A 22,201-nucleotide genomic window follows, 5' to 3' on the forward strand; every position below is an offset into this window, starting at 1 on the left:
TACAGGGAGAAAGTCACCCTCCCTTCCACCCCTGCAGCTGACAGAAGTTGATTTTTACCTTCATTTTTTCAATCCTGGTCAGCTCTGGAGTGGGAAGGGCGTGGTCTAACCAGATATGGGCTTGGCTTATTGGGACCTAGAAGTTGATTATTAACTTCATATTTTCAATCTCATTCGGCTGAGGAGTGGGAGGGAGTGTGGCCTAACCGGATCGGGGGCGAGTCCTTTTGAACAGCTCACTCTAAGAGCAGCACTTTGCTGTCTGAGTGTAAGCTGCAGGGAGAAAGTCACCCTCCCACCCCTGCAGCTGATAGAAGTTGATTTTCACCTTCATTTTTTCCATTCTCGTTGGCTCAGGAGTGAGAGGGGGCGTGGCCTTACCAGATCAGGAGTGTGGCTTAGTGGGACCTGGGGGCGGGGTTTTGAGGGTGGACACATTGTGGCAGGGGACGTGTCTGGACTCCTTCCTGCAAGAGTGACGCCCCTCTGGGCACCTTACTGGCTCATTTGCATACCAAATAAACTGGATTTTCAGAGGATAAAAACATCTATTGCTGGAACAAAGGCACATCTTGAAATAAGGTACTAAGTGCTATTTGACCATGGCTTTACTTCAATAGCGATTATCCTTGTGACAGATTTACTTAAAGCTCTCCTACAGCAGTGAAGATAAATGTCTGGGTTGTTATGGAAACATGGAGTAAAACTGTGTATGTGGAGACTGGAGGACTTGCGAGCTTCTATTGGCTGATAAGGGTCATGTGACCAAGCTTCTATTCGCTAATGCATTTTTTGGGAATATCTTAGGAATGGTACGTCCTAGAGAGATGAGACTTGGTCTAAAACCTTCCCGGACACCTGATGTACCTGTGTGCCAAATTTCGTGATTGTAAATGCAACAGTGCGGATTCCTTTAGCGGACATACACACACACATACTCAGCTTTATATTTTAGATGTCTGTGGAGGCTCCAATCCTGGTTTTGGCTCATAATCACTGATGGAAATCACTGATCAAAACACTGACGTGTGAATGAGGCTTTAAAAACACATACTTTCAGGCAGGCTTATTTGTTCAGTAAACTGACTCTTCCCCTAGCAACCTCCTCCCTTTAACCCTGACTGTAATACCCAATGTAAAACAACCAACTTTATCTTTTGTGTTATCCCTATTCCATCATAGATTACAAGCTCTTGCGAGCAGGGCCCTCGCTTCTATTGTTTTCGTTTTTTAATACCCTGTAAGGCTACATGCACACGGCCGTTCCGTTTTTTGCGGTCCGCAAACCGTGGATACGAAAAACACAGATGGCGTCCATGTGCGTTCCGCAATTTGCGGAACGGCACGGACAGCCTTTAATATAACTGCCTATTCTGCCTATTCTTGTCCGCAAAGCGCGGACAAGAATAGGACACGTTATATTTTTTTCGTGGGGCGACGGAACGGAGCAACGGATGCGGACAGCACATGGAGTGCTGTCCGCATCTTTTGTGGCCCCATTGAAGTGAATGGGTCCGCATCCAAGCCGCCAAAACTGCGGCTTGGATGCAGACAAAAACAACGGCCGCGTGCATGAGGCCTAATTTTGTGATGTCTTTTGATTTGTAGTACACAAAACCTCTGAATTGTAAAATACTGCAGAATATGGTGGCGCTATATAAATAAAGATTATAATATAAGGTGGCCAAATGTTGCTGAGGAGCCCTCCTAGTCTTACATGTTATGGGCAGAAATCTTTTATGTCTTCACAATGGAAATGCATTTGCAGATTTTTGCTGTAGACCTGGGTCAAATAAGTGTAGAAAAGACATATTAGAAGCATATTAAGGACCTACTGGCAACTGTGGTCAATAATTAACCATTTATTTTCAGCGAACCTTATTACACAGTTTACAATATGGCTGTATGAAGACTTCATAGGTTTTGGCTTGTGTTGAAAGTCATTGAGAAGTGGATGCATTGAAGTCAAGGGGTAAGTGAACCAGACATGTGTTCAATGGTAGATGGGAATGCAACCCAATTTCAAACCTCATTAATGAACTTTACTATATTATCAACAGCCAACTTTCCAGACTTAAACGAGAGTTTTCCATTGTCAAAAAAGCTAATTATTCCATGAAAGCCATCTTTAAGATGCAACCATGTGACTGGGACTCCATTGTCCTCCAGGCGTTTCTTATAAAGTATTCCATCATCACGTAAGACATCAAACTCGCATGTTAGTATGTATGCTTTAGGGAGAAGACGGAAGACAGAGTCTTCTGCTAGTAATGGAGAGAAATGAGTCTCAAATACTTGCTTGTGGGTTTCGTAGACGTCATCAGTATGTGAGGCCATCACGTGAGGTTTATAACCCCTGACTTTGAACTCATCAGGAATATTATCAGGACCCAACCACTTCCTAAACTTCATCTTCAAGTCAACAGGAACATGGTCTCCATCTAGAACCTCTTCCATCATTTGCAGGTTGCCTTCGAGATAGTTCATCATGTAGAACACAGCTCGTTCTCTGTACAGAATGGGTACGGCGCTGTTCTGTGTATATGACGGCAGGTGGAAATCAACAGCTTGGACGGCTGGGTATATCAGCACCTGGGCAACAGGCTGAGGAAGATCTGTCCTGTCCACAAGGGCCTGACAAACTGCAGCTGTGAGATTACCCCCAGCGCTGTCTCCACTGATTATCACGGAGGATGGGTCTGCACCGTATTCCTTAGCCACCTTCAGGAAATGGATTGTGGTATTCAGACAGTCATCGAATGCTGCAGGGTACCTGTGTTCCGGTGTCAGGCGGTACCTGGACAAATAAATATATGCACATAATATACATTTTACTTAAAAAACTAATGGAATAGTGGCACCTCTGAAACAATTTGGGCATTGACACCCAGCAGGCACCAGTTTTTAGCAATATGATTAATTATAGATACAATAATAAATAATATGGGTATTGCTTCAAGGGGTTGTACACAATAAGAAGAACATGTCCGCTTTCTTTAAGAAATAGTGCCACACCTGTCCATGGGTTGTGTCAGGTATTGCAGTTTACTGAATGAGTTGCAAAACGACAAACAATCTGAGGGCTTGTCTGGTGCTGTTGTTGAAAGAAAGCAGCCATGTTTTTCTGGTCCTATACAACTCCTAGTTGTTAAAAAAATACCTTTCCCATTCATATGTTACATTATACTTTTCATACCGTTAATTTATATACTTTAAAGGGACCTTCCACACACTAATTTAATTTTGCAATACAATCAGATGATTTAAGCATAAAATAAAATAGTTGTATGACTTTGAAAAGTCTTCTCACAGAAACATCAGCAGCCCCTCTTCTCCGTAGGCAGTGTGAGATACTGTAGCACAACACATTCTGTTAAATGGGGCCGAGCTGCAATCCTACACACGTCCAGTAGGCAGGAGTAGTGCTGTTTTAAATGGGAAGGGAGGAGACCCTTTTTCTAATCTAAGGGTCCTTTTAAATGGGCAAATGCATGCCTATATAACAAGTGCTCAGGGGCTTTTTATACTGCCCAATGAACTTTATGGGGACAGACAATTTAGTTCCGTCCCCATGTAGTCTGCAAATGGCCACTAGGACATCCCCTGTTTTACCAACAGAGATTGCTGCAGACAACAATGATAAGTCGGCCGTGTAAAAATGCAATAGGCCAACAAAAAAAGAGTTTGCTGGTTTGTCAAATAATTGCTGCCATTTTTATAAGGACCAATGACTGGCAATTATTAGCCAGTGTGAAAGTTCCCTTTCATAAACCCTTTAAGGCCTCGTTCACACTTCAGTGTTTGGTCAGTGATTTCCATCAGAGCCAAAACCAGAAGAGAATCCTCCACAGACATAACGTATAAGGGAAAGATCTGCTCCTGTTCTGCCTGTTCTGTGTTTAGAGCCGGACCTGGTTTTGGCTCACGAATCACTGATGGAAATCACTGACGTGTGAATGAGGCATAAGGGTCGAGTCACACGTCTGCAATTTCATTCCGCGTTTTGCAGAACGTAATTGCAGACCCAATAAATTTCTATGGGGCAGCATGATGTGCTGCCCGGACACGGAATTGCGGACCCTCACTTCCCTCACATCTGGGTGCAGTACAGGAAACAGGCCTACAGTACATACCAGAACTGCCAGCGGGCCTCTCTCCTGTACTGCGCCTGTGCTGGATACTGGCACAGCACGAGCCTTTAGGAGAAATCGGGGCCAGGCATGATCACGTTTACACTATCAATCAAAGTGCAGAAGGTACGGCAGTTGCAGAGAGAGCAGGGCCTCTAGGAGTAACGGCAACGCCCCCCGTTGCTCCTAGAGGGTCTTTTGAATATCTTAAAACATAACTTTTCTCAGCAATGCGGACACACATGAACATGAGACCAACACAGATGCCTTCAGCTGCCAAGCAAACATAAAACAGGTCCGGCAGTTTCACAGGTACAAATCTGCCAGCAGATGCCCTCCAAACACTTTCCATGACAAAGAATTTTATCTTTTGTTCTTTTTTCTACATTTACAACATGATAAAGCTAGGGAAAGATAACGGTACAATGGTCAATGTCAGTGAAATGATAACACATAGTCAAGGACTTACCCAACTGAGACAACAACTGATTCTGTTCCTTTTGAGATGAAGCGGCATAAGCCATCATAGGAATCTGTGTAATAAGTGAACATAGAAAGATGATCCGAATCATGGTGGATTAAGGAATACTAGGCACCAGACGCTTCATCTAAGCGCTAAGGCTACTTTCACACCTGCACTTTAACTTTCTGCTATTGAGATCCGTCATAGGATCTCAACAGCGGGGGAAAACGCTTCCCTTTTGTCCACATTCATTGTCAATGGGGACAAAACTGAACAAAACGGAACGGAGCGATCCAGAATGCATTCTGTTCTGTTTCATTGTGTTCCCATGACGCACACAAAAGCGCAGCAAGCAGCGTTTCTTAGTGCCTCCTGAGATGCGGAGCAAGACTGATCCGTCATGACTCACAATGTAAGTCAATGGAGACGGATCTGTTTTCCCTGACACAAAAGAAAACAGATCTGTGCCCATTGACTTACAATGGTTTTATAGACGGATCCATCATGGCTATTTTAGAGATAATACAACCGGATCCATTCAGAACGGATGCAGATGGTCGCATTATCATGACGGAAGAGTTGTTGCTGATCCATGACGGATCCAGCAAAAGAGCAGATATGAAAGTAGCCTAGGCTGGATGTACTGTATGTCATAGCATTTTATATCTGCAACATATCCAGAATGAATTTCCTTACCAATACTGCCAAACATCCACCCTCCACCATGAAAGAACATGACTCCTTTTCTTCCACCAGAAGATGGCGATCTAGGCTGGTAAACTCTCACCGACACTCCTTCAAACTTCAGGTTTTTAATAAAGAGTTTTGGGTCTTCTCCTAACTTTCTGGCCATAAGTTTATCTCTGACCAAACGTGTGAATTGAAGCTGACTGCATATGCACATGTTCTGCAGGATCTTCCCCTGTTTAAGAAGAAGACAAAAAGAAGATCGGGGGGAATTACAATTCGTAATTCCAAACTGAATGCCATAGGCCACTAGAAATATTGCTGTGCTGGGGTGTGCCCGACGCCTGTCTCTGCAGGATAGCGGAACTTGTTGTTCTGCCACGCATGATGCAATTGTTACAAATTTGTTCCCGTCTCCTTAAAGTATGCTTAAAAAGGTTGTCCAGGATTACAAAAACATGGCTACCTTCTTCCAAAAACAGCACCATCCCCGTCCATTAATTGTATCTGGTACTGCAGCTCAGCTCCTTTGGAGTCAATAGGGTAGAGTTGCAATATCGCACACAACCTGACAACTAGACAAGTCTGGTACTGTTTTTGGAAGAAAGCAGAAGTGTTTTCCAAAACTGGACCCCATTGTTATCATGAAAATGCAGTTTAATCTACAGGCAGCATGTAATGAAATGCCAAAAGTAATGCTTCTACAAAGAGCATGAATTTTATAGCCTCGTTTACATCCCCAAAATTATTATTTGAAAGCGCCATTAATTCCTTGGAGCTGTACATCAAGAGGGGGTTACACGTCATAATACAAAAATACAAATACAATAAGCAAGTACCTAATAACAAACTGGTAGAGAGGGAAAGAGGACTCTACCTGCAATAGCTTACAATCTACAAGTGAAGAGGGAAGAACACAGTAGGTGAGGGTAAGTGCTGCTCATCTGATTGTGTGGTGGCAGTATGCTTATTGAAGGGGGTAGGCTTTCCTGAAGACCTGGGTTTTCTGGTTGCTTTTAAAGTTTTTTTTGGGACGTTGGGGAGAGTCTGATGTGCTGGGGTAGCGAGTTCCAGAGTATGGGAGAGGAACGTGAGAAATCGTGTAGTCGATTGTGTGAAGAGGATGAGAGGAGAATGGAGAAGTAGATCCTGTAAGGATCGGAGACTAAATCTGGAGATATACCTGGAAAGCAGATCAGAGATGTCCGGAGGGACAGATGGTGGACGGTCTTATAAGTTGTTGTTAATATTTTAAACTGAATTTGCTGGGCAATGGGCAGCCAGTGAAGGGATTGGCAGAGCAGAGCATTGGGGAGCAGCAATGGAGAAACGAGGGGAGAGGTGGATTAACCGGGCAGCAGAGTTGAGGATAGATTGGAGGGGAGCGAGAGTGCTGGATGGATGGCCACAGAGGAGAATGTTGCAGTAGGCTAGAAGGGAGATTACGAAGGTGTGCACTAACATTTTAGTTGACTCAAGGGTGAGGAAGGAATGAATACGAGAGATGTTCTTGAATTGAAAGCGGCAGGTGGAGGTATGGGTTTGGATGTATGTCTTGAAGGACAGGGCAGAATCAAATATTAACCCCTTAGTAACCAAGCATGTTTGGGCCTTAATGACCAAGCCAGATTTTGGAAATCTGACATGTGTCACTTTAGCAGAGAATAACTTCGTAAAGGTTTTGCACATCAAAGTAAGGCCTCATGCACACTACAGTTTTTTTTTTAAGGTCCGCAAAAACGGGGTCCGTAGGTCCGTGATCCGTGACCGTTTTTTCGTCCGTGGGTCTTCCTTGATTTTTGGAGGATCCACGGACATGAAAAATGAAAAAAAAATCTAAGTCAAGTTTGCCATTGAAATGATAGGAAAAAACGGACACGGATCACGGACACGGATCACGGACGCGGATGACAATCTTGTGTGCATCCGTGTTTTTTCACGGACCCATTGACTTGAATGGGTCTGTGAACCGTTGGCCGTGAAAAAAATAGGACAGGTCCTATTTTTTTCACGGCCAGGAAAAACGGATCACGGATGCGGCTGCCAAACGGTGCATTTTCCGATTTTTCCACGGACCCATTGAAAGTCAATGGGTCCGCGAAAAAAAACGGAAAACGGCACAACGGCCACGGATGCACACAACGGTCGTGTGCATGAGGCCTAATTCTGACAGTTTTCTCGCCACATTTAGTACTTTACTTAGGTGGTAAAATTTTACTGATAAAATATCCGTATCTTTATTTAAAAATTTGTAAAAATTGGCATATTTTCCACTGCAATATTTCATATACATACATAAGTCCTATTCAATATTTTTATCAGAAATATATTTCCACATCTTTACTTTATTTTGGCTGCACTTACAAAAAACTTGTACTTTTTATTTTTTAATTTAGGAGACTTACCTGCAACAAGCCAAGTTTGCAGAGGCTTATAAATGTCAAAATAATAGAACCCCCCCCCCAAAAGTGACCCCATTTTTAAAACTAGACCCCTTAACGTATTCATCTATGGGTGTAGTGAGTTTTTTTGACCCCCCCCCCCCCAGTCTTTTAAATAAATTAATGCTAAGAAGGTGAAAAGAAATTACATTTTCATTTTTTACACATTTCTCCTGTCTTCAGAAATACCCCCATTGTGGCCCTAATCTTATGTCTTGACACACGGCAGGGCCCTAACATAAAGGAGCGCCCAGTGGCTTTCAGAACATAAAATTTGCTTGAAAATGTTTTAGGCCCCATTGCACACTTGTAATGGCGTTGAGCTGCCAAAACAATAGAAAACCCCCATAAATTACCACATTTTGAAAACTAAACCCCCTAAGGTATTCATCTAGGGGTTTAGTGATCTTTTAGACCACCTAGTTTTTTGCAGAAATTAATGCTAAGCAGGCCAAAAAAAAAATCAATTTTTTACACAAAAGTGTCAATTTAACCACTTCAGCCCCGCTAGGTGAAACCCCCTTCATGACCAGAGCACTTTTTACACTTCGGCACTACACTCCTTTCACCGTTTATCGCTCGGTCATGCAACTTACCATACAAATGAATTTTACCTCCTTTTCTTCTCACTAATAGAGCTTTCATTTGGTGATATTTCATTCCTGCTGGCATTTTTACTTTTTTTGTTATTAATCAAAATGTAACGATTTTTTAGCAAAAAAATGACATTTTTCACTTTCAGCTGTAAAATTTTGCAAAAAAAACGACATCCATATATAAATTTTTCGCCAAATTTATTGTTCTACATGTCTTTGATAAAAAAAAATGTTTGGGCAAAAAAAAAATGGTTTGGGTAAAAGTTATAGCATTTACAAACTATGGTACAAAAATGTGAATTTCCGCTTTTTGAAACAGCTCTGACTTTCTGAGCACCTGTCATGTTTCCTGAGGTTCTACAATGCCCAGACAGTAGAAAACCCCCACAAATGACCCCATTTCGGAAAGTAGACACCCTAAGGTATTCGCTGATGGGCATAGTGAGTTCATAGAACTTTTTATTTTTTGTCACAAGTTAGCGGAAAATGATGATGATTTTATTTTTTTTATTTTTTCTTACAAAGTCTCATATTCCACTAACTTGCGACAAAAAATAAAAAATTCTAGGAACTCACCATGCCCCTCACAGAATACCTTGGGGTGTCTTCTTTCCAAAATGGGGTCACTTGTGGGGTAGTTATACTGCCCTGGCAATTTAGGGGCCCAAATGTGTGAGAAGAAGTCTGGAATATAAATGTCTAAAAATGTTTACGCATTTGGATTCCGTGAGGGGTATGGTGCGTCCATGTGAGATTTTATTTTTTGACACAAGTTAGTAGAATATGAGACTTAGTAAGAAAAAACAAAAACAAACAAAAAATTTCCGCTAACTTGTGCCAAAAAAAATGTCTGAATGGAGCCTTACCAGGGGGGGGGGGGTGATCAATGACAGGGGGGTGATCAATGACAGGGGGGTGATCACCCATATAGACTCCCTGATCACCCCCCTGTCATTGATCACCCCCCTGTAAGGCTCCATTCAGACATCCGTATAATTTTTACGGATCCATGGATCGGATCCGCAAAACACATGCGGAAGTCTGAATGGAGCCTTACAGGGGGGTTATCAATGACAGGGGGTGATCAGGGTGATCACCCCCCTGTCACTGATCACCCCCCCTGTAAGGCTCCATTCAGACATCCGCATGATTTTTACGGATCCATGGATACATGGATCGGATCCACAAAACACATGCGGACGTCTGAATGGAGCCTTACAGGGGGGTTATCAATGACAGGGGGTGATCAGGGTGATCACCCCCCTGTCATTGATCACCCCCCCTGTAAGGTTCCATTCAGACATCCGCATGATTTTTTACGGATCCATGGATACATGGATCGGATCCACAAAACACATGCGGACGTCTGAATGGAGCCTTACAGGGGGGTTATCAATGACAGGGGGTGATCAGGGTGATCAGGGTGATCACCCCCCTGTCACTGATCACCCCCCCTGTAAGGCTCCATTCAGACATCCGCATGATTTTTTACGGATCCATGGATACATGGATCGGATCCACAAAACACATGCGGACGTCTGAATGGAGCCTTACAGGGGGGTTATCAATGACAGGGGGTGATCAGGGTGATCACCCCCCTGTCACTGATCACCCCCCCTGTAAGGCTCCATTCAGACATCCGCATGATTTTTTACGGATCCATGGATACATGGATCGGATCCACAAAACACATGCGGACGTCTGAATGGAGCCTTACAGGGGGGTTATCAATGACAGGGGGTGATCAGGGTGATCACCCCCCTGTCACTGATCACCCCCCCTGTAAGGCTCCATTCAGACATCCGCATGATTTTTTACGGATCCATGGATACATGGATCGGATCCACAAAACACATGCGGACGTCTGAATGGAGCCTTACAGGGGGGTTATCAATGACAGGGGGTGATCAGGGTGATCACCCCCCTGTCACTGATCACCCCCCCTGTAAGGCTCCATTCAGACATCCGCATGATTTTTTACGGATCCATGGATACATGGATCGGATCCACAAAACACATGCGGACGTCTGAATGGAGCCTTACAGGGGGGTTATCAATGACAGGGGGTGATCAGGGTGATCACCCCCCTGTCACTGATCACCCCCCCTGTAAGGCTCCATTCAGACATCCGCATGATTTTTTACGGATCCATGGATACATGGATCGGATCCACAAAACACATGCAGACGTCTGAATGGAGCCTTACAGGGGGGTTATCAATGACAGGGGGTGATCAGGGTGATCACCCCCCTGTCACTGATCACCCCCCCTGTAAGGCTCCATTCAGACATCCGCATGATTTTTACGGATCCATGGATAGGATCCACAAAACACATGCGGACGTCTGAATGGAGCCTTACAGGGGGGTGATCAATGACAGGGGGGTGATCAGGGAGTGTATATGGGTGATCACCCGCCTGTCATTGATCACCCCCTGTAAGGCTCCATTCAGACGTCCGCATGTGTTTTGCGGATCCGATCCATGTATCCATGGATCCGTAAAAATCATGCGGACGTCTGAATGGAGCCTTACAGGGGGGTGATCAATGACAGGGGGGTGATCAATGACAGGGGGTGATCAGGGAGTGTATATGGGTGATCACCCGCCTGTCATTGATCACCCCCCTGTAAGGCTCCATTCAGACGTCCGCATGATTTTTACGGATCCATGGATACATGGATCGGATCCACAAAACACATGCGGACGTCTGAATGGAGCCTTACAGGGGGGTTATCAATGACAGGGGGGTGATCAGGGAGTGTATATGGGTGATCACCCGCCTGTCATTGATCACCCCCTGTAAGGCTCCATTCAGACGTCCGCATGTGTTTTGCGGATCCGATCCATGTATCCATGGATCCGTAAAAATCATGCGGACATCTGAATGGAGCCTTACAGGGGGGTGATCAGTGACAGGGCGGTGATCAATGACAGGGGGTGATCAGGGAGTGTATATGGGTGATCACCCGCCTGTCATTGATCACCCCCCTGTAAGGCTCCATTCAGACGTCCGTATGCTTTTTGCGGATCCGATCCATGTATCCGTGGATCCGTAAAAATCATACGGACGTCTGAACGGAGCCTGACAGGGGGGTGATCAATGACAGGGCGGTGATCAATGACAGGGGGGTGATCAGGGAGTTTATATGGGGTGATCATGGGTGATCAGGGGTTTATAAAGGGTTAATAAGTGACGGGGGGGGGTGTAGTGTAGTGTGGTGTTTGGTGCGACTGTACTGACCTACCTGAGTCCTCTGGTGGTCGATCCTAACAAAAGGGACCACCAGAGGACCAGGTAGGAGGTATATTAGACGCTGTTATGAAAACAGCGTCTAATATACCTGTTAGGGGTTAAAAAATTCGGATCTCCAGCCTGCCAGCGAGCGATCGCCGCTGGCAGGCTGGAGATCCACTCGCTTACCTTCCGTTCCTGTGAGCGCGCGCGCCTGTGTGCGCGCGTTCACAGGAAATCTCGCGTCTCGCGAGATGACGCGTATATGCGTCCAGGAGGAGTAAAGCAACCACCTCCCGGACGCATATCTGCGTACAGCGGTCGGGAGGTGGTTAAAGACAGATTTTTTTCTACAGAGCGCATGAAAATGAAGAAGTACACCCCAAAATATATCACCCTCATTTCTCCTGTCTTCAGAAATACCCCCATTGTGGCCCTAATCTTATGTCTTGACCCACCCAGTGGCTTTCAGAACACAAAATTTGCTTGAAAATGTTTTAGGCCCCATTGCACACTTGTAAGGCTACTCTCACACTGGCGTTTTGGATTTCCGTTTGTGAGATCCGTTCAGGGCTCTTACAAGCGGTCCAAAACTGATCAGTTTTGTCCTAATGCATTCTGAATGGAAAAGGATCCACTCAGAATGCATCGGTTTGCCTCCGTTTCATCTCCGTTCTGCTTTGGAGGCGGACACCAAAATGCTGCAAGCACGAAACTGAGGCAAACGGATCCGTCCTGGCACACAATGTAAGTCAATGGGGACAGATGCGTTTTCTTTGACACAATCTGACACAATAGAAAACGGATCCGTCCTCCATTGATTTTCAATGGTGTTCAAGAGGGATCCGTCTTGACTATGTTAAAGATAATACAAATGGATGCAGACGGTTGTAATATCTGAACGGATCCGTCTGTACAGATCCATGACGGATCCGCACCAGACGCGAGTGTGAAAGTAGCCTAATGGCGTTGAGCTGCCAAAACAATAGAAAACCCCCCTAAATGACACCATTTTGAAAACTATGGGATAAGGTTTTATTGATACTATTCTGACTTACATATGATTTTTAATCGCTCTATATTATGTTTTTTGTTAGGCAATGTTACCAAAAATGGCCGTTCTAGCACAGTTTTTATTTGTTGTTTTTTACAATGTTCATCTGACAGGTTAGATCATGTGCTATTTTTTATAGAGCAGGTTGTTACAGATGCAATGATATCAAATTTGTCTACTTTCTTTCCTTCTGTTTCACTTTTACATAATAAAGCATTTTTGAAAAAAAAATCATATTTTTGTGTCTCCATTTTCTGAAAGCCATATTTTTTTTTTTCTTTGGGCGATTGTCTTAAGTAGGGTGTTATTTTTTGCGTGATGAGGTGATGGTTTGATTGGTACTATTTTGGGGTACATATGACATTTTGATCGCTTGGTATTACACTTTTTATGATGTAAGGTGACAAAAAATGTTTTTTTTGGCACAGTTTTTATAAAAAAAAATGATGGTGTTCATCTGAGGGGTTAGGTCATGTGATATTTTTATAGAGCTTGTTGTTACGGACGCGGCAATTTATTTCACTTTAACAAAATAAAAGCATTTCAGAAAAAAAAAAAAGTTTGTGTGTCTCCATTTTCTGAAAGCCATATTTTTTTATATTTTTTTGTGATTGTCTCATGTAGGGGCTAATTTTTTGCGGGATGAGGTGAAGGTTTGATTGGTACCATTTTGGGGTACTTTTTTGATTACTTTTAATATCTTTTTTTGGGAAGTGAGGTGGGCAAAATTTCCATCATATTTTTTTTTTTTTTTTTTATGGCGTTCACCATTCGGGGAAAGTAACATGACCCTTTCATAGATCAGGTCGTTACAGATGTGGTGATATCAAAAATGGGTAGTATATATATATTTTTTTAATTTTTAATCAATTATAAATGTGCGGCTATAAGAAGAAATTAGATTATTTAAAATATATATATTTTACCTTTTTTTCCTATTTTTTATTTACCCAGACCCACTTGGTTCTTGAAGATCCAGTGGATCTGATGCCTCTATAATACACTGCAGTGCACTATACAGTGTACTGCAGGGTATTGTGACTTTACACTTAGCCTGATCAGGCTCCTGCCTTTAGCAGGAGCCTGATTAGGCTTAGCTACACCATGGCAAGCCAAAAGCCTGTGAAGGCGTCTGGTTACCATGGTAACCAATGGGACGCTGCCACAGCAGCGCAGCGGCCCGATAGGATTGGGAGGGTGCTCCCTCCCTGTTAACCCTTTCCATACAGCGGTCCCTATGGACCGGGCATGGAAGGTGTTAAACGGCTGACATCGGTGCCAGCACCGATGTCGGCTGTTTCAAGCAGAGTGTCAGCTGTATGCTGACACTCTGCTAACCACTCGGCCTTCCTGAAACAGATCGGGGGGGTGGCGGAAGGGGGATCAGCAGCGCTGCCGCCGACCATCCTGAAATTAGGGGGGCACAATGAGCATAATTACTTATTATCTCTGAGAGACACACTGCAGGGCGGCGGCAGCGGCCGGCTTATAGTGTGCACATGTGCCGGGCCGCCACCTCCATCTTTCTTGATGACCCGATCCCTGCACCAGAGACTTTCTCCCTTATTTCTTACATGAGAGGAGGGAGAAAGTTTACTGAGCTGCCGGCATTTTCGGTGATTGCTGTGATACACCGCTTGTCACTGTCTCTGATCACTGCACCGAGGCCCTCAGTTACCTCCGGTAGCTGCGGGCACGGAGCTCCAGCCTTTGATTTAAGTACGAACTTGGACTGAAGTGCAGCCGTAAAAACCATGAAAATGCAGTGCAATTTGCAGTCAGCATGTTACAGAGCAGGAAGAGCTGAGCAGATTAATATATTTTTATAAGAAAACATTGCGTAAAATGTGTAATTTATTCATTGAATACCCAGCTCTTTCTGTGCTTAGGAGTCATGTGGGTAGACTTATTTAGCTTACCCTCAATGCATAGTCGTGCATTTAGCTGTCAGTCACTGAGCAGGGCTGCCCACAGGTATCTAGAGCCATGTCACCCATATCTGGAGCCATAGTGACTGCAGTGCATTTCACAGCTGCTGGAGGGTGTGTGGGGGAGGATCGATTGAACCCAGTGATCAAAATGGTCTCACAGATGCTCAATTTGGTTCAAGTCTGGGGAATTAGGTGGCCATGGTATTACTTGGAAGTCTTGGTCATGCTCTTCCAACCAATATTGGACATTTCTAGATGTGTGACATGTCGCATTTTCTTAATGGAAGATACCATCCGCCCCAGGGAAGACAATCAGCATGTATGGATATACATGATCTGCAAGGATGAGTAGGCCCACAGAATGCCAAGAAAACATCCCCCAGAGCATACCACTGCCACCACCAGCTTGTGTTCGTCCAGCAATGGTTGCAGGGGGTTTGTCCTCTGATGTTTCTTACCTGACACACAACGTCCATCCATTCGATGAAAGAAAATTTGACTCATTGGAGAAGCAAACACTTTGTCAATCAGTGGAGGTACAGTTCTGGATCTTCATTAGCAGAGGTGTAGTGACCATCCACCTGCTTTGGAGCCCCATACACAGTAGGGATCACTGAGCTATTGTTTTAGGCACACATCTAGTAGCCCTCTGGCACATTTTGGCTTCACCTCTCACATCAATGGCACAAGGTGCTCCACAGATTTCACGTCACTTATTCACAATAGTGCCATTTGCCCACTCATGATACACTTTCACTCAGGCTTAGTCCTTGTTTACCATATACACAGTGACATATATACATAGTCCATTGACTATTTACAGTCTATAGATTAGCAACTCCATCCTGATGCAGGAGTATGCCGAAGGCCTTTCCTAGGCTGCCTCCACCCGCCTGAGGATCTGTATGGCATAGCTTTCAGCCTAGCACCTCCATTGTGCCTTTCTCTGGCATCACATCATCTCAAGCATCTCTCTGTCTCTGCCTCACTCTCTATGCCCTTAGCTGTCTATAATTTACCTGTATGTGAAGACTCCTCTTTAGCTGTACTCTCTTAGTCAAGTGGTTGCCTCTGTGATAGCATCCTCCTGCTCCTCAGGGGCGGAACTACCGCAGTAGCAGCCTTAGATGCTGCTACAGGGCCTGCAGTGGCAGGAGGGTCCAGGTTGTAATTAATATAGTTCTGCCCCTGATGCACTTTCATGGTGCTGGTTCCTTTGAAAAGAACACTGTCAAACATTGGTCCCCAATGTATAACATAACGGGGGGGGGGGGGGGGATTTACATTTTTTTGGTATGACACTCGGGGAGCTGTTGGATAAAGCAGAGCGCTCTCTGATAGAAGCATCCTGCATAGGAAGCGTCCTGGATGCCAATGCAACCCTGGTGCACTTCAGCCCCAGCAAGCACTCCTGCTGTTTGGAAGAGAGCTTGGGGGACCCTGTCAGATCAAACAGATAACAAGATACATCTGCAGTCCATGTGTTGATAAGGTGGTGAGCACACAAATCACCATCCTTATGAGGCACTCTGAATCAGTTTTTCTATAGCTCACTCTATAATAAGGAGACTGAGAACTGTGTAAATAATTTCAAATACGAGTCAATATATTACGATTTGAGGCAAAGCTTAAAAGGGACACTTCACATATTGACAACCTACAGTATATCCACTCACTGCTCAGTCCTCACACACAGACAGTCCTCCTCTTTATGTGTCTCAGTGACTCTGGGTCTGTAGAAAGTGATCTCCACCACTTCTCATAGGAACAACAGAACCCCCTACTAGTGTTGGGCGCAAATATTCGAATCGCAAATATTAATCACAAATAGTCGGAGAATATTTAGAATATAGTGATATATATTCATATTTTTGAATATTCTAGATTTTTTTCATCTGAAGCCACGATCCCTCCCTGCTTCTTGCCTGTGGGCCAATGAGACGGCTGCAATGTCTTTGTCTGAGCTTAGCAACATCCCTAGCAACCAATAGGAAAGTTGCCTACCCCTTACTATATAAGAACATCCACAGCAGCCATTTTCTGCAGTTTTATGGAGTTCAGAGAGAGACAGCAGTGTCATTGCTGTGCTCTGTGCTTTACTGTTTAATTACATTAGATAGATAGTTAGATAGCTTATATATATATAATACAGATAGTTAGTGGGAGATAGTCAGTGTAGGTTAGATCGTGATATATGAAAAAAAAATAAGGAAAATGTAGCAAAAGTGACCCACGCCTGTATTGCGCGCGCATTACACAAATATTACATTGCTGATTTTCGCAATCAGGAAAATAATTGCAAATTCTCGAATTCACGAATATATGATTAATATTCTACAAAATGTTTGTGAAATATCGCAAATTAGAATTTTGCCCCTGCCGCTCATCACTACCTCCTTCCACTCCATGTGGTATTTAGCATTGGTTGATGCAATCAGCAGCAGCACAAAAAGTTAATATTGTTATCTTTTCTCATAGGAACATAAAACCTTACAGGTTTGCCTCTATGGCGATCTCTCTGCACAGCGTTTCTCAGACCACTACCATTCCTCTCTCTCTGCCTCAATTCACCTTTGCAGGAATTAGTCCAATTTAGTCTCCAGCAGTCTATGCTCCTAATAGGTGAAATAGGCTCCCCCACCCAGTCTTCACAGAGGCCAATGATAACGCTATTAGACACCACAAATTAGCTTCCCCCTTACAGATTAGGCTCCTCCTGAGTCTCCTTCCCACGTGTAACTCCTTCCTTATGGACCTTTCACATGGACCAATCATCTCTTTTGTATGGGGACAAGTGGTCACTGCAGCAATCGCTCATCCCTATACAAATTCACAGTTTCTGGGCAGCAGATACCTGTTGACACTGGATGAGCCCAGAAACGATGATTTTGGTGCCAATGAACGATTGTTTGCTTGTTCATCGGGTGATCTCTGGCACCTTTTCTCATGGCATTTATGAGAAATTAGTGTTTCTACAAATGTTAATTCTGGGAAATTGGCCCGATTATCAATCTGTGTAAAAGGACATTTATAACTAACAGCCATAACAACTGTCTAGTCAACCAGCACAATTTGTCTACAGCACGGCATCACAACCCATTGCCTGATAACCTTGTAATGCAGAACCACAAAAACGATGCAAGTACAGAACATACACAAATTTATAGATACAGTTGCAAGAAAAAGTATGTGAACCCTTTGGAATGATATGGATTTCTGCACAAATTGGTCATAAAATGACACACCAACATCAAAGCCTCTTCCCAACTGTGAAGTATGGTGGTGGGGGCATCATGGTTTGGGGCTGCTTTGCTGCGTCAGGGCCTAGACGGATTGCTATCATCGAAGGAAAAATGAATTCCCAAGTTTATCAAAACATTTTGCATGAGAACTTGAGGCCATCTGTCCACCAGCTGGAGCTCAACAGAAGATTATTGTTGCAACAGGACAACGACCCAAGGCATAGAAGTAAATCAACAACAGAATGGCTTAAACAGAAGAAAATACACCTTCTGGAGTGGCCCAGTCAGAGTCCTGACCTCAACCAGATTGAGATGCTGTGGCATGACCTCAAGAAAGCGATTCACACCAGAAATCCCAAGAATATTGCTGAACTGAAACAGTTCTGTGAAGAGGAATGGTCAAGAATTACTCCTGACCGTTGTGCACGTCTGATCTGCAACTACAGGAAACGTTTGGTTGAAGGTGGATTTAAACGGCCCGATATTTGGGAAGATTATCGTGAATGCTCGTTCCCGACAATCTGCCCATCTAAAGGTGCCACCGATCACCCCGATAAACATGCAAAATGCTCGTTCATTGGGTGATCCTGTCGTTCGTGCAGGCACATAAATTATCGTTTCTGGGCAGCAGATGTGGTGTCTAAACAGCGATCTGCTGCCCAGAAACAATGCAGATGTACAAGGACGAGAGATCGGATTAGCCATCCCTCGTCCTCATACTGTGCAGATGATCACTGATTGAAAATACAGCGATCTCCTTCAATGAACGAGCAGCCAACTGTCAGGAAGGAACACTTCCTTCCAGACAATAGGCTGCTCCTCGGCCAGTGTAAACCCACCTCTAATCAGCTCAAACAGATAACCAGCAATGCAATATACAGAAGGTGGTGAGTGCACAGGTCACCCTCCTTATGAATCACTCTGTAGTAGTGTAAAAGGTGTAATGGTGTAAATCAGGGATGCTCCACCTGCATCCCTCCAGCTGTTGCAAAACTACAACTCCCAGCATTCCCTAATATCTGTAGGCTGTCCAAGCATGCTGGGAGCTGTAGTTTTGCAACAGCTGGTGGGCCGCAGGTTGGGCATCCCTGGTGCAAATAATTGCAAATAGGAGTCAATATATTACAACTTGAGGCAAAGCTTAAAGGGACAATTCAATCAAAAATGTTTCACATATTAACCTATATGTGAATTATATATGTAATTTTTTAATGAAAAATACTTGGATGATTTTCTGGATAAAGTGGATGTCATTTTATGAAGTCACGCCGTATATTTACCTTCCTTTATGTTTGGACTTTTAGCACAGCAAACAGTCTCACTTGACTTTCTAACTGAGACCATTCACTGCGATCAGACAGAGTCCCCCTTAAAGCATCACACATTACCCTAATCAGTGTAGCGCTCTTATGTCGGCATCTTTATCTAGACCCATTAGGCCACCTGCACACGGTGCAGATTACGTGCGTTTTTTTTCCATGCAGATTTTGTGTGGATACGAAATACGGTACCAGCAAAGGGAATGAGATTAGGAAAATCTCCTTTTTTTCCTTAGGTACGCACAGGGGCGGATTGGCCATAGAACCTACAGGGAAATTTCCCAGTGGGCCGATGCCCAGAGGGCCTCAAGCCCCCTTGATGCCCTCCTGAACTCAACTGTATTACCGTCCTCATGATGGTGATACAGTTGAATACTGTGGTGAGGGCGGCAGTGTTTTGTGCTGCCCTGTGGTATTTGGTTCTGCTGGGGAGGTATCCTGTGCTGCACTTTGGTATTACAGGCCCCGACTACTTCTGCTTGTTTTGGCCCAACTTTTGTCAATTTGGATCCACCTACAACATGGGGCCACTTTTTGGTTCTTTTCCAGGGCCACTTTAAGTTCCCAATCAGCCCCTGGGTAGGCAAATTGACTTGCTGTGTGGATTTTGAAATCTGCAGCACGTAAATTGTTGTTGCGAGGTTTTGTTTAGTGCGGATTTCACCCCTTTCGATCTAAGGGTAAAATCTGGGGCAAAACCGCAGATTTCACACGCGGATTTCTTGCAGATTTTCTGTGCACAAATCTGCGCCGTGCGCAGCCACCACTGACAGTCGGTTACCAATCTATACAGGAGCTTTACTTCCCTGCGGTGACTGCTATATTTAATTTGCAATAACATAGTACTGCCTAAATAAAAAAAAAACAGCCCAAAATTCTGAAACAAAAATGTTTTCTATGAATATTAAATGTAAAAATAATACCCTAAACTCCTTAAGAATGGAAAGTTCTAAAAACATTATACACACTAGAAGAGATGCTGTGTGACAAAAGAGATTTCACAACAGCTCAAGTTTCACACATCGCACCCGATAGTAATCTACAACACAATTCTAGTCTTGACGTTCTTCAAGGCAAGCTGGGCCTTGTAGTTCCGCCGCAGCTTTACGTGCTCTATGCTTTATATACGGAGGGCACTTACCACGACGGCAATGCCAATTGTGATGCAGTGAATAATCCTAAGCTTCACAGGATCTGCAACTCCAGGTGGGAGGTTTGAATTGGAAATTTCAAAATAAATGATGCCCATCACCAGCAAGAAAGATAATGCGATCAAAATGGCAACGAAGACCACCAGCAACACCACAGCTATGCCCATGGCTCCTGCTGCCAGCTGCTCAGTCTAGCCAGAGCTGACTTTGAATTGACACTTGACTATTTCCTGTTCTTCTGGTTAATGTAAGTCTAAGGGAGTGGCCTGAAGGACGGCGTACTGAGTCCAGGACAACGCTGTGCTGCTGTGGAATTCCATGGACGCTGGGAATCCTACTACTGCATGCGGCATTTCACCCAGTGGAACTGGTTTGTGCAGTTTCATTGATTTTCATCAAAATCCTCAATGACAGATTGGTTAAAAGTGATAGTGTAATTGTTACGGCCTCACAGCCTGCACATGGGGTTGTGTCGCGAAACATATTCTACATCAGAGCTCAGAAACCTTCAGCACTTCAGCTGCTGTGCAACTACAACTCCCAGCATGCACACTTGCTCAGCTGTTCTTGTAACTCCCAAAGAAATGAAAGGAGGATTCTAGGAGTTACAGCACCTGAATCTGAATACTTTTGTAATTGCATGTAATTTAAAATTTTGTATAGCCACTGAATAATAATTCAATAAAATGTATCTGTATAGCGCCACCTGCTGTTTGTTCTTTTCCTTATTTATTTTTTTTGTCCGTCTCACTGAGCTGGTCGAATGTGCCCTGCTTAAATCTTCAGCTGGGACCAGCCATATCTTATGTTAGAAGCTGTGACAGTTACAGGGAGAGAGAGCTGCAGCAGAAAGGACCCACCCCCCTGAGCCGTCAGGCTGGAGACAGGGGCATACATAGAAAACACTGGGCCCCATGGCAAGAATATGAATTGGGCCCACTTGTGAGTGACCCACAGCACCCCTTACGGTACGCGCACATCTACTGCAGAGGCTCCAGCAGAAGCCTCAGTTGCAGATTCTGGCAAAAACAAAGGGCAAAACACTGCTGCATGTGAGATCTCGAATGACCCCATGATTGTAAATGGGATCCAGCAGGTGCCAGCAGTGTTTGGCATATGCTGGATCTGGCGATTCTGATATTCTGCTGGAATGCTGGAACGGAATACCAAAATCTGATCGCAAGTGATTACCTAGCCAGACACAATGAATTGTGCCCGCTGCTGCTACTTCTTATATGGTGTGTCATCCTTCCCCCATGGACTGTGCCTGCTCCTGCTTCACCTCCTCTCCAATGCTGACTTACTGTTTGTGCTGCTGGCAGAGTGCAGTCAGGGCCTGGGGCAGATCTTCACCGAGCTGGACTGGAGTCTGGACTGGTGACACTGCTGAATCAGGTCAGGTCCGGACTGGTCAGTCAGGTCACAGTGCGACACGTGCTGGCGGAGGAACAGGACAGGGACATTTTACAAAGTGCAAATACAAAAAACTAAAGGATTTAATCAAGTCATAACTGATGTTTCTCTGACTGCTGCAGAAGCTCCTAATACACACCTCAGCTGTTGCAGAGCCTCCTAATACACACCTCAGCTGCTGCAGAACCTCCCAATACACACCTCAGCTGCTGCAGAACCTCCCAATACACACCTCAGCTGCTGCAGAACCTCCTAATACACACCTCAGCTGTTGCAGAACCTCCTAATACACACCTCAGCTGCTGCAGAACCTCCCAATACACACCTCAGCTGCTGCAGAACCTCCCAATACACACCTCAGCTGCTGCAGAACCTCCTAATACACACCTCAGCTGCTGCAGAACCTCCCAATACACACCTCAGCTGCTGAAGAACCTCCTAATACACACCTCAGCTGCTGCAGAACCTCCCAATACACACCTCAGCTGCTGCAGAACCTCCTAATACACACCTCAGCTGTTGCAGAACCTCCTAATACACA

The 22,201-nt window shown here is 44.5% G+C and overlaps 1 protein-coding gene across 2 annotated transcripts; it reads right to left on the reverse strand.

Annotated features, from left to right (window-relative positions):
* Positions 1-1,846: 1,846 nt before the first annotated feature.
* LOC122926887 (arylacetamide deacetylase-like 4) lies at positions 1,847-21,615 on the reverse strand. 2 transcript variants are annotated; one of them, XM_044278404.1, is made up of 4 exons: positions 21,552-21,615; positions 5,290-5,515; positions 4,600-4,663; positions 1,847-2,797 (listed from the first exon to the last, which is right to left on the reverse strand). In XM_044278404.1, exons 2-4 carry the CDS (start codon positions 5,495-5,497, stop codon positions 2,023-2,025), a joined length of 1,047 nt encoding a protein of 348 aa, XP_044134339.1. In that variant the 5' UTR covers positions 5,498-5,515; positions 21,552-21,615; the 3' UTR covers positions 1,847-2,022. The 2 variants fall into 2 exon arrangements, with proteins under 2 accessions (XP_044134339.1, XP_044134338.1); XM_044278403.1 differs by lacking the exon at positions 21,552-21,615 and adding an exon at positions 20,238-20,447.
* Positions 21,616-22,201: the final 586 nt, after the last annotated feature.

Source organism: Bufo gargarizans, chromosome 2 (genome assembly GCF_014858855.1).
Source record: "Bufo gargarizans isolate SCDJY-AF-19 chromosome 2, ASM1485885v1, whole genome shotgun sequence".
In the NCBI taxonomy this organism is placed as follows: Eukaryota; Metazoa; Chordata; class Amphibia; order Anura; family Bufonidae; genus Bufo; species Bufo gargarizans.